Raw genomic sequence first — 12,180 nt, 5'->3', positions numbered from 1 at the left:
AAAGGCCAGCGAGCGAGCGACAGGGGAAAGGCGAGCGAGCGAGCGACAGGGGAAAGGCGAGCGAGCGAGCGACAGGGGAAAGGCGAGCGAGCGACAGGGGAAAGGCGAGCGAGCGAGCGACAGGGGAAAGGCGAGCGAGCGAGCGACAGGGGAAAGGCGAGCGAGCGAGCGACAGGGGAAAGGCGAGCGAGCGAGCGACAGGGGAAAGGCGAGCGAGCGACAGGGGAAAGGCGAGCGAGCGAGCGACAGGGGAAAGGCGAGCGAGCGAGCGACAGGGGAAAGGCGAGCGAGCGAGCGACAGGGGAAAGGCGAGCGAGCGAGCGACAGGGGAAAGGCGAGCGAGCGACAGGGGAAAGGCGAGCGAGCGACAGGGGAAAGGCGAGCGAGCGACAGGGGAAAGGCGAGCGAGCGACAGGGGAAAGGCCAGCGAGCGAGCGACAGGGGAAAGGCCAGCGAGCGAGCGACAGGGGAAAGGCCAGCGAGCGAGCGACAGGGGAAAGGCCAGCGAGCGAGCGACAGGGGAAAGGCCAGCGAGCGAGCGACAGGGGAAAGGCCAGCGAGCGAGCGACAGGGGAAAGGCCAGCGAGCGAGCGACAGGGGAAAGGCGAGCGAGCGAGCGACAGGGGAAAGGCGAGCGAGCGAGCGACAGGGGAAAGGCGAGCGAGCGACAGGGGAAAGGCGAGCGAGCGAGCGACAGGGGAAAGGCGAGCGAGCGAGCGACAGGGGAAAGGCGAGCGAGCGACAGGGGAAAGGCGAGCGAGCGAGCGACAGGGGAAAGGCGAGCGAGCGACAGGGGAAAGGCGAGCGAGCGAGCGACAGGGGAAAGGCGAGCGAGCGAGCGACAGGGGAAAGGCGAGCGAGCGAGCGACAGGGGAAAGGCGAGCGAGCGAGCGACAGGGGAAAGGCGAGCGAGCGAGCGACAGGGGAAAGGCGAGCGAGCGACAGGGGAAAGGCGAGCGAGCGACAGGGGAAAGGCGAGCGAGCGACAGGGGAAAGGCGAGCGAGCGACAGGGGAAAGGCGAGCGAGCGACAGGGGAAAGGCGAGCGAGCGACAGGGGAAAGGCGAGCGAGCGACAGGGGAAAGGCGAGCGAGCGACAGGGGAAAGGCGAGCGAGCGACAGGGGAAAGGCGAGCGAGCGACGGGGGAAAATGACAATAGGACAAGCCACTACACCTAAGGACAGAACTAAAATGTGGCTGTACAAATGCTGGGATTTTAATTGCTTTACTCCAGAAAACAGTTGGCGTGTAAGACAAAATTACAGAGATAAAAGCGGATATCACTACATTTGAAATTCTGCTACATACTACAAAGAAATGTAAATATGTACCTGATTGTAACAATGTTACAGTATGTTTTATTTGTGACTAGGTACAAAGCTAATAAAAAGATGGGCGCATAAGGATTTGCTTATTTGTTTGAAAAATTGTCACTTGGGGTAAAAGCTAAATTGAGGAACAGCCACAAAGACTTAAAACGCTACACTGATCTTACACTGAGAATGTGACGCGCCTCTCTCAATTAACCATAAGACTGGGATTGATACTTTCCTGCAAAATATAAAAACATCACCCATGGAAAACACAAGGTCTCTGGCTTCATATATGGTCCTGCACCCCACCACTGCACAATACACATGCAGATGTGACGGACACATGCAGCACGCTATCACCATCCTCCCCTTTGAACCTGCCATTAATATGAATAAGGAAGGTCAAAGCAGAGCGGGCGAGACATCTCTAGCGCCTGTCTGAATGGGAAAGCAGCTGCCAATATATGCAGGGCCTGTTAAACGTCCGAAGGAACGTGATAACAGAATCAGGACAGGTAAACAGAGCGGAGATCTTTGCTGCAGGATATACCTATTTATGGTTTGTGCGCTCGTTAGATGGAGTTATCCGTGTAACACAACAGATGTAAACATCAATGCAGGATTGTTTTGGAAATTTCAAATAAGACTTCAGAAGGTAAGGGGCAGAGTTATATCTGCAATTTAGACTAAGGCTCCGTGGTATTGCTGTAAAATTGCTTATATTGCCCTACTCCTGAAAAATCTCTTCAAAGCCCCGGCCATTTGTTGTCTCCCTTTTGTATAACTCGCCATTCGCTGCTTATTGTAAAGTGTAATCAGTCTTCAGCACCTAAGAACCAAAGAAGTCATCACAGATTACAGGAAGCAGGGACATGTCTAGTCTCTACAGGACGTGGGGAAGGGCCTGGTTTCTCTACAGGACGTGGGGAAGGGCCTGGTTTCTCTACAGGACGTGGGGAAGGGCCTGGTTTCTCTACAGGACGTGGGGAAGGGCCTGGTTTCTCTACAGGACGTGGGGAAGAGCCTGGTTTCTCTACAGGACGTGGGGAAGGGCCTGGTTTCTCTACAGGACGTGGGGAAGGGCCTGGTTTCTCTACAGGACGTGGGGAAGGGCCTGGTTTCTCTACAGGACGTGGGGATGGGCTTGGTTTCTCTACAGGACGTGGGGATGGGCCTGGTTTCTCTACAGGACGTGGGGATGGACCTGGTTTCTCTACAGGACGTGGGGAAGGGCCTGGTTTCTCTACAGGACGTGGGGAAGGGCCTGGTTTCTCTGCAGGACGTGGGGAAGGGCCTGGTTTCTCTACAGGACGTGGGGAAGGGCCTGGTTTCTCTACAGGACGTAGGGAAGGGCTTGGTTTCTCTACAGGACGTGGGGAAAGGCCTGGTTTCTCTACAGGATGTGGGGAAGGGCCTGGTTTCTCTAACAGGATGTGGGGAAGGGTCTAGTCTCTATAGGACATGGGGAAGGGTTTTGTCTACAGAAAGCATTAAGTGGGGGTTCAGGAAGTAGGGGGGTGTCTCTTGTGTTGAGGATTTGTTTCTCCAGGAAGTGGGGGAAGGGTCTTGTCTACAGAAAGCAGGGATGGGTTTTGTCTCTACGGGAAGAGGGGATGGGTCTTGTCTCTCTAAGTGAAGCGGGAGGTTTGTAAACAGGAAATGGCGGGTCTTGTGTGTCTCTACAAGAAGTGGAGGCATGTCTTGTGTGGAGGTGATTTGTGTTTACAGAAAGTTGGGTTTGGCCATTTCGCTCTACAGGAAATGGGGGAGAGTCTCTTTCAGCTACAAGAAGTGGGGATGGTGTTGTGAGTTCTGTTTTTGGGCTCCCTCTGGTGGTTACTGATGGTACTGGGTGACTTGTGTTCTCTGCGGTCTCTGGTGTCCACCTGTTCCATCAGGTTATGGGAGTTTCCTATTTAACCTGGCTTTTTTGTCATTTCCTCGCCGGCTATCAATGTAATCAGCGTGTCTTTTTACCTCTGCTCCCTGCGTCTGTTATCTTCAGGACAAGCTAAGTTTTGATTTTCCTGTTCCACGTTTTGCTTTATTTTTGTCTTAGTCCAGCTTGCAGATATGTGATTCCTTGCTGCTGGTTGCTCTAGTGGGCTGAAATTACTCCTCATGTTCCATGAGTTGGCACATGAGTTCAAGTAATTTCAGGATGGTTTTTTGAAGGGTTTTTCGCTGACCGCGCAGTTCACTTTTGTATCCTCTGCTATCTAGCTTTAGCGGGCCTCATTTTTGCTGATTCTATTTTCATAACTACGTATGTGCTTTCCTCTCATTTCACCGTTATTACATGTGGGGGGCTGCTATTTCTGTGGGGTGTTTCTCTGGAGGCAAGTGAGGTCTGTGTTTCTTCTGATAGGGGAAGTTAATCCTTCGGCTGGCGCGAGACGTCTAGGAATCATCGTAGGCACGTTCCCCGGCTACTGCTAGTTGTGTGTTTAGGTTCAGGATCGCGGTCAGCTCAGGTTCCATCACCCTAGAGCTTGTTTTGTTTTTGTGCTTGTCCTTTTGTGATCCCCTGCCATTGGGATCATGACAGTATAGCCGGCCAAAAAAAAAAAATTGGTCATCGTTTTGGCTGAAGTAGGAGGAAAAGTAGTCTGAGGAAGTTTTTTTTTTTTTTTTTTTTTTTTTTTTTCCCCCTCCTCAGTGTTTGCTGCCTAGCCTTAATTGCTGCTTGGCTGCTTCTTTCCTCCTCTTAATCCTTGAATGGCTCTGACCTCAGCTGTTTATCATGGACGTCCAGAGTTTGGCTTCCAGCCTGAATAATCTTGCTGCTAAGGTTCAAAATATACAAGATTTTGTTGTACATACGCCTATGTCTGAACCTAGAATTCCTATCCCAGAGTTTTTTTCTGGAGATAGATCTAGTTTTCTGAATTTTAGGAACAATTGCAAGTTGTTTCTTTCCTTGAAATCTCGCTCCTCTGGAGACCCTGCTCAGCAGGTCAAGATTGTTATATCTTTCCTGCGGGGTGACCCTCAGAATTGGGCATTTGCATTGGCACCAGGGAATCCTGCGTTGCTCAATGTGGATGCGTTTTTTCTGGCATTGGGTTTGCTCTATGAGGAACCTAATCTAGAGATTCAGGCTGAAAAAGCTTTATTGGCTCTCTCTCAGGGGCAAGATGAAGCAGAAATATATTGTCAGAAATTTCGGAAATGGTCGGTGCTTACTCAGTGGAATGAGTGCGCTCTGGCTGCAAAATTCAGAGATGGCCTTTCTGAGGCCATTAAAGATGTTATGGTGGGGTTCCCGGCGCCTACAGGTCTGAATGAGTCCATGACTATGGCTATTCAGATTGATCGGCGTTTACGGGAGCGCAAACCTGTGCACCATTTGGCGGTGTCTTCTGAACAGGCACCTGAGATAATGCAATGTGATAGAATTCAGTCCAGAAGTGAACGGCAAAATTATAGGCGGAAAAATGGATTGTGTTTTTATTGTGGTGATTCAGCTCATATTATATCAGCATGCTCTAAACGCACAAAAAAGGTTGATAAGTCTGTTGCCATTGGTACTTTACAGTCTAAGTTTATTCTGTCTGTGACTCTGATTTGTTCATTATCATCCATTTCCGTCGATGCCTATGTGGATTCAGGCGCTGCCCTGAGTCTTATGGATTGGTCATTTGCCAATCGCTGTGGGTTTAGTCTGGAACCTCTGGAAGTTCCTATTCCTTTGAAAGGAATTGACTCTACACCTTTGGCTATGAATAAACCTCAGTACTGGACACAAGTGACCATGCGTATGACTCCCGTTCATCAGGAGGTGATTCGCTTCCTGGTACTGTATAATTTACATGATGTCTTAGTGCTTGGTCTGCCATGGTTACAAACTCATAACCCAGTCCTGGACTGGAAAACAATGTCTGTGTTAAGCTGGGGATGTCAGGGGGTTCATGATGATGCATCTCCGATTTCTATCGCTTCATCTACTCCTTCTGAGGTTCCGGTATTTTTGTCTGATTATCGGGAGGTTTTTGAGGAGCCTAAGCTCAGTTCGCTTCCTCCTCACAGGGATTGCGATTGTGCTATAGATTTGATTCCTGGCAGTAAATTCCCTAAAGGTCGTTTGTTCAATCTGTCAGTGCCAGAGCATACGGCTATGCGGAATTATGTTAAGGAGTCTTTGGAAAAGGGACATATCTGTCCATCTTCGTCCCCTTTGGGAGCAGGTTTTTTTTTTGTGGCCAAAAAAGATGGTTCCTTGAGGCCTTGCATAGATTATCGTCTTTTGAATAAGATTACAGTCAAATATCAGTATCCTTTGCCATTGTTGACTGATTTGTTCGCTCGCATTAAGGGGGCTAAATGGTTCACTAAGATTGATCTTCGGGGTGCGTATAATCTTGTGCTGATAAGGCAGGGTGATGAGTGGAAAACCGCATTTAATACGCCTGAGGGCCATTTCGAGTATTTGGTGATGCCTTTTGGACTTTCTAATGCTCCTTCTGTCTTCCAGTCTTTTATGCACGATATTTTCCGTGAATATCTGGATAAATTTATTATCGTGTATTTGGATGATGTTTTGGTTTTTTCTGATGACTGGGAGTCTCATGTTCAGCAGGTCAGGAAGGTGTTTCAGGTCCTGCGGGCCAACTCTTTGTTTGTAAAGGGTTCTAAATGTCTCTTTGAAGTCCAGAAGATTTCTTTTTTGGGGTATATTTTTTCCCCTTCTACTATTGAGATGGATCCCGTCAAGGTTCAGGCTATTTGTGACTGGACGCAGCCTACATCTCTTAAGAGTCTACAGAAGTTCTTGGGCTTTGCTAATTTTTATCGTCGCTTCATAACTAATTTTTCTAGTGTTGTTAAGCCTTTGACGGATTTGACTAAGAAGGGTGCTGATGTTACTGATTGGTCTCCTGCGGCTGTGGAAGCCTTTCAGGAACTTAAGCGCCGGTTTTCTTCTGCTCCTGTGTTGCGTCAGCCAGATACGTCGCTTCCTTTTCAGGTTGAGGTTGATGCTTCCGATATCGGAACGGGGGCGGTTTTGTCACAGAGAAGCTCCGATGGCTCCGTGATGAAGCCATGTGCGTTCTTTTCTAGAAAATTTTCGCCCGCTGAACGGAATTATGATGTTGGTAATCGGGAGCTTTTGGCCATGAAGTGGGCATTTGAGGAGTGGCGTCATTGGCTTGAGGGTGCTAGACATCGTGTGGTGGTCTTGACTGATCACAAAAATCTGATGTACCTTGAGTCTGCCAAGCGTCTGAATCCTAGACAGGCTCGTTGGTCACTGTTTTTCTCCCGTTTCAATTTTGTGGTTTCATACCTGCCAGGTTCAAAGAATGTGAAGGCGGATGCTCTTTCTAGGAGTTTTGTGCCTGACTCCCCTGGAAACTCTGAGCCCACTGGTATCCTTAGGGATGGGGTGATTTTGTCGGCTGTCTCCCCAGACTTGCGACGTGCTTTGCAGGAGTTTCAGGCGGATAAACCTGATCGTTGTCCGCCGGAAAGACTGTTTGTTCCGGATAATTGGACCAGTAGAGTCATCTCCGAGGTCCATTCTTCTGTGTTGGCAGGTCATCCTGGAATATTTGGTACTAGAGACTTGGTGGCCAGGTCTTTTTGGTGGCCTTCCTTGTCGAGGGATGTGCGTTCTTTCGTGCAGTCTTGTGGAGTTTGCGCTCGGGCTAAGCCTTGCTGTTCTCGGGCCAGTGGATTGTTGTCACCTTTGCCTATCCCGAAGAGGCCTTGGACGCACATTTCCATGGACTTTATTTCGGATCTCCCTGTCTCTCAAAAAATGTCCGTCATATGGGTTGTGTGTGACCGCTTTTCTAAGATGGTTCATCTGGTACCCTTGCCTAAGTTACCTTCCTCCTCTGAGTTGGTCCCTCTGTTTTTTCAAAACGTGGTCCGTTTGCATGGCATTCCGGAGAACATCGTTTCTGACAGGGGATCCCAGTTTGTGTCTAGATTTTGGCGGACGTTCTGTGCTAAGATGGGCATTGATTTGTCCTTTTCGTCTGCATTCCATCCTCAGACGAATGGCCAGACGGAACGAACTAATCAGACTTTAGAAACTTATTTAAGGTGTTTTGTTTCTGCTGATCAAGATGACTGGGTTTCCTTTTTGCCGCTTGCCGAGTTTGCCCTTAATAATCGGGCTAGTTCTGCTACCTTGGTTTCTCCTTTCTTTTGTAATTCAGGGTTTCATCCTCGTTTTTCCTCTGGTCAGGTGGAGCCTTCTGATTGTCCTGGAGTGGACATGGTGGTGGATAGGTTGCATCAGATTTGGAGTCATGTGGTGGACAATTTGAAGTTGTCCCAGGAGAGGGCTCAGCAGTTTGCTAATCGCCGTCGCCGCGTGGGTCCTCGACTTCTTGTTGGGGACTTGGTGTGGTTGTCTTCTCGTTTTGTTCCTATGAAGGTCTCTTCTCCTAAGTTCAAGCCTCGGTTCATCGGTCCCTATAGGATCTTGGAAATTCTTAACCCTGTGTCGTTTCGTTTGGATCTCCCGGCATCGTTTGCTATTCATAATGTGTTCCATCGGTCGTTGTTGCGGAAGTATGAGGTACCTGTTGTTCCTTCGCTTGAGCCTCCTGCTCCGATGCTGGTGGAGGGTGAATTGGAGAATGTTGTGGAGAAGATCTTGGATTCTCGTGTTTCCAGACGGAAACTCCAGTATTTGGTCAAGTGGAAGGGTTATGGTCAGGAGGATAATTCTTGGGTGATTGCCTCTGATGTTCATGCTGCCGATTTGGTCCGTGCTTTTCATAGGGCTCATCCTGGTCGCCCTGGTGGTTCTCGTGAGGATTCGGTGACCCCTCCTCAAGGGGGGGGGGTACTGTTGTGAGTTCTGTTTTTGGGCTCCCTCTGGTGGTTACTGATGGTACTGGGTGACTTGTGTTCTCTGCGGTCTCTGGTGTCCACCTGTTCCATCAGGTTATGGGAGTTTCCTATTTAACCTGGCTTTTTTGTCATTTCCTCGCCGCCTATCAATGTAATCAGCGTGTCTTTTTACCTCTGCTCCCTGCGTCTGTTATCTTCAGGACAAGCTAAGTTTTGATTTTCCTGTTCCACGTTTTGCTTTATTTTTGTCTTAGTCCAGCTTGCAGATATGTGATTCCTTGCTGCTGGTTGCTCTAGTGGGCTGAAATTACTCCTCATGTTCCATGAGTTGGCACATGAGTTCAAGTAATTTCAGGATGGTTTTTTGAAGGGTTTTTCGCTGACCGCGCAGTTCACTTTTGTATCCTCTGCTATCTAGCTTTAGCGGGCCTCATTTTTGCTGATTCTATTTTCATAACTACGTATGTGCTTTCCTCTCATTTCACCGTTATTACATGTGGGGGGCTGCTATTTCTGTGGGGTGTTTCTCTGGAGGCAAGTGAGGTCTGTGTTTCTTCTGATAGGGGAAGTTAATCCTTCGGCTGGCGCGAGACGTCTAGGAATCATCGTAGGCACGTTCCCCGGCTACTGCTAGTTGTGTGTTTAGGTTCAGGATCGCGGTCAGCTCAGGTTCCATCACCCTAGAGCTTGTTTTGTTTTTGTGCTTGTCCTTTTGTGATCCCCTGCCATTGGGATCATGACAGGATGGGGCCTTGTCTCAGCTCCTGCTGTACTATCACTCTATAAAGTGTAATAAAAGAAAGGCTGGCTTTCAGGTCACTGCAGGCAAGTCATTGTGCACTGACAGGTGCAATTAATCCTCAAAAGTGACATGAGAAATCTCCAGCACCTATAGTGTTGGCAGAACGATCATGAAAGGAATGGCCGACTCAGAGTGAATGGCAGGTTACAGAACAGGAGATTCAGCACAGTTCCTGAACATATTAGACTGCTATATGCACCACGTGCAATTTTAACTTATTGTGGGGAAACAAGACCATGGTTTTCAACAAGTTTTATATGAAGGAATAGGTACTCTCTAAATCTACTAATATCAACGTTCAGACCTTATTTTAGTTCCTTTAACCCTGCTGTTCTGTTCGGTCTGGGGAGACCTATTTTGAACTTTGGTATTTTTGGGGGTGTTCAAGATGCGGTTCTGAAACTTGTGGTTGATTGACTTAAATGAGGATGGGTCGGTCGGCCACAGGTTTCAGAGCCGCATCTTGAATATTTTAAAGAATATTGAAGTTCAAAGTCGGTCATTTTTGACCAACAGAACAGCAGGGTTAAGTAGCACATATATCCATCTAGTGTTCTTTCTGCAAAGTTACTCTCAAAACATATGCCAAAGCAAGAATGGCATGCCATGCAATGTGGTGGGCTACTTCACACAGCCACTGGGCTTGTGCAGCTGGAGCTCTAGTGAGAAGAGCTCTATAAATGCCTGGAGTATGATAGGATACAGAATCTGAAGCTTATCACTGACATACATATATACACACCATAAAATATATTAGAAAATAGATGATAGATAGATAATAGATCGATAATAGATCGATAATAGATAAGATAGGACAGACAGACGCACGCCTTTATTTTATCAGTTTGGTTGCAAGACAGTGCACAACAACACAGAATTTTCTATGCATATTTTTTTATATATTTTCTCTCAGCATTTATAGCTGCACTATCACAGAAATATAAAACAAGTGTTAACAAAAAATCTGTACATAATACTGACAATACTGCTGTACAGACTAAACAATCTGTGCCGTGTCTATGTTTAGTGATTTTCAGCCATAATACAATATGGTTGTACACGAGGCCTGTAGCCTATATACTATGAGTAAGGCACAAATAACATCTCCCATCCCAACACATGAACTATGGATCACACATGCAGATGCTCCATTGAACATTATATAAATCATAAGGTTACTTAGCAAGACACTGATAGAAACCCAGTTCTCAGTTCTTAAGGTAGACGCAACTAGAATTGCGGGGGGTTTCTGCCCCTCTAACTTTTCATATGGCCCAGGGAACCCAGTCGGGGAACGCAGCCAATGGAATCGGAAGAAGACTATATACAATTTCTTTACAATTTTCTTACCACACTGGTAAGAAAGCAAGAAATTGTATATAGTCATCTTCTGATCCCTCTGCTGATCCTGTCCCACTGACTGGGTCCCTGGTGGTCCCTGCTCCTCTTCTGAAGTGGTTGCACTTGACACTTGGAGCCAATCACCGTGGCCACTGGATTGGCTGCAGTGGTCAAACGCCAATTATGCATGCAGAGAAAGAAAGAAAGACAGAAAATGAGAGGGCACAGCGACTGGCTCCTAATGTTAAGTGCCAACCATGCCAGAGTAGAAGAGGTGGCATGGGAGTGGAAGGGAATCGGAAAGCACTAACTAACTCAGGCCATATATGCTGATGACACTCAGGTCTACCTTTCTGGCCCAGACGTCACCGCTCTGCTGCCCAGAATCCTCCTTCTCCTCTCGCTTCCTCAAACTCAATGTGGACAAATCTGAACTCATCATCTTTCCTCAATCTCCTAGATCTTCCATACCTGACCTATCTATCGCAATTAAAAACATCACGCTTTCCCCCGTACCGGAAGTCCGCTGCCTCAAAGTAACCCTGGACTCTGCCCTGTCCTTCAAACCGCTCATCCAAGCTCTCTCCACCTCCTGTCACATCCAGCTCAAAAATATCTCCAGAATCCGTCCTTTCCTCAACCGTCAATCTACTAAAATGCTTGTGCACGCCCTCATCATCTCCCGCCTTGACTACTGCAACATCCTTTTCTGTGGCCTCCCTGCAAACACCCTTGCACCTCTCCAGTCCATCCTTAACTCTGCTACCTGAATAATCCACCTCTCTCCTCTGTACTCCTCCGCTTCCCTCTCTGCAAATCTCTTCACTGGCTCCCATTCCTCAGCATATCCCGTTCAAATTACTAATACTGACCTACAAAGCCATCCACAACCTGTCTCCTCCATATATCTCTGAACTAATATCCCGATATCTTCCCTCACGTAATCTCCGGTCCTCCCAAGACCTCCTTCTCTCCTCCACACTTATCCGCTCCTCATTCAACCGCCTCCAAGACTTCTCCCAAATATCCCCCATCCTCTGGAATTCTTTGCCCCAACACGTCCGACTATCAACCACATTCGGATCCTTCAGACGGAACCTGAAAACCGACATCTTCAGGAAAGCCTACAGCCTGCACTGACCCCGCTGCCTCCTCACCACTACCGGAGCTTCTACAACCCTCAACCTACTGTCTCCATCCCCACCATCCTGTAGAATGTAAGCCCGCAAGGGCAGGGTCCTCGCCCCTCTGTATCAGTCTGTCATTGTTAGTTTACTGTAAGTGATATCTGTAATTTGTATGTAACCCCTTCTCATGTAAAGCACCATGGAATCAATGGTGCTATAGAAATAAATAATAATAATAATGTATGTCTTAAGAAAGGTAAACAATGTATCTAAATTGCTCTGTATTTAATCTTAAAGAAATCAGAATCACAATACAGATTTCAGACTCCCAAAAAAAATGCACACACAAAACGTTACAAAACCGAAAAAAATATTAAAAATTAAAATAAAAAGTCAACATAATCCCAGTATACTGCTGCCATGTCATGTACATAGTCAGTCCAAGCTTAAATGTCACAGCTACAAAGTAACTTTGGCTCATTAGCGTCCTGTCGAGTGGCTAGCCTCACCTTTTCAGTAGTCACAGTCAGAGAGGGAACTAATGATGCCAAAGGCTCCATTTGCCTTCTGGATTTCTGTCTGTGCTTTTCCTTCTCTTTATGTTTCTGAAACGAATAAGGGAAATTTGTCAATATTCATTCAGCGGTGGGTGGAATTTTTTTCCAATATTTCATAATTGTAAAAAAGTCACAATGGCCATTATTAGGCTTATTGAGTTAAAAAGGAAAAAAAAAACCTAAATAAAAAGGATGAAACAGATTGCTAATGATCGCTCTACCGGGAGTCG

The 12,180-nt window shown here is 47.4% G+C and overlaps 1 protein-coding gene and 1 long non-coding RNA gene across 8 annotated transcripts in view; one reads left to right on the top strand and one right to left on the bottom strand.

Annotated features, from left to right (window-relative positions):
• MLLT10 (MLLT10 histone lysine methyltransferase DOT1L cofactor) overlaps window positions 1–12,180 on the bottom strand; it is a 247,985-nt gene that overhangs the window by 64,420 nt on the left and 171,385 nt on the right. For all 7 annotated transcript variants that reach the window (XM_069729543.1, XM_069729546.1, XM_069729541.1 and 4 more), the window contains one exon: window positions 11,903–11,998. In XM_069729543.1, the coding sequence (XP_069585644.1) occupies window positions 11,903–11,998 (96 nt within the window). The remainder of the gene's footprint in view (window positions 1–11,902; window positions 11,999–12,180) is intronic.
• LOC138641836 (uncharacterized) overlaps window positions 1–12,180 on the top strand; it is a 55,062-nt gene that overhangs the window by 31,928 nt on the left and 10,954 nt on the right. The window lies entirely within an intron of this gene.

The sequence above is a fragment of the Ranitomeya imitator genome, chromosome 6 (genome assembly GCF_032444005.1).
Source record: "Ranitomeya imitator isolate aRanImi1 chromosome 6, aRanImi1.pri, whole genome shotgun sequence".
NCBI classification, from domain to species: Eukaryota; Metazoa; Chordata; class Amphibia; order Anura; family Dendrobatidae; genus Ranitomeya; species Ranitomeya imitator.
The sequence above is the reverse complement of the archived record's forward strand: the minus strand, read 5'-3'. Positions and strand labels throughout refer to the sequence as shown.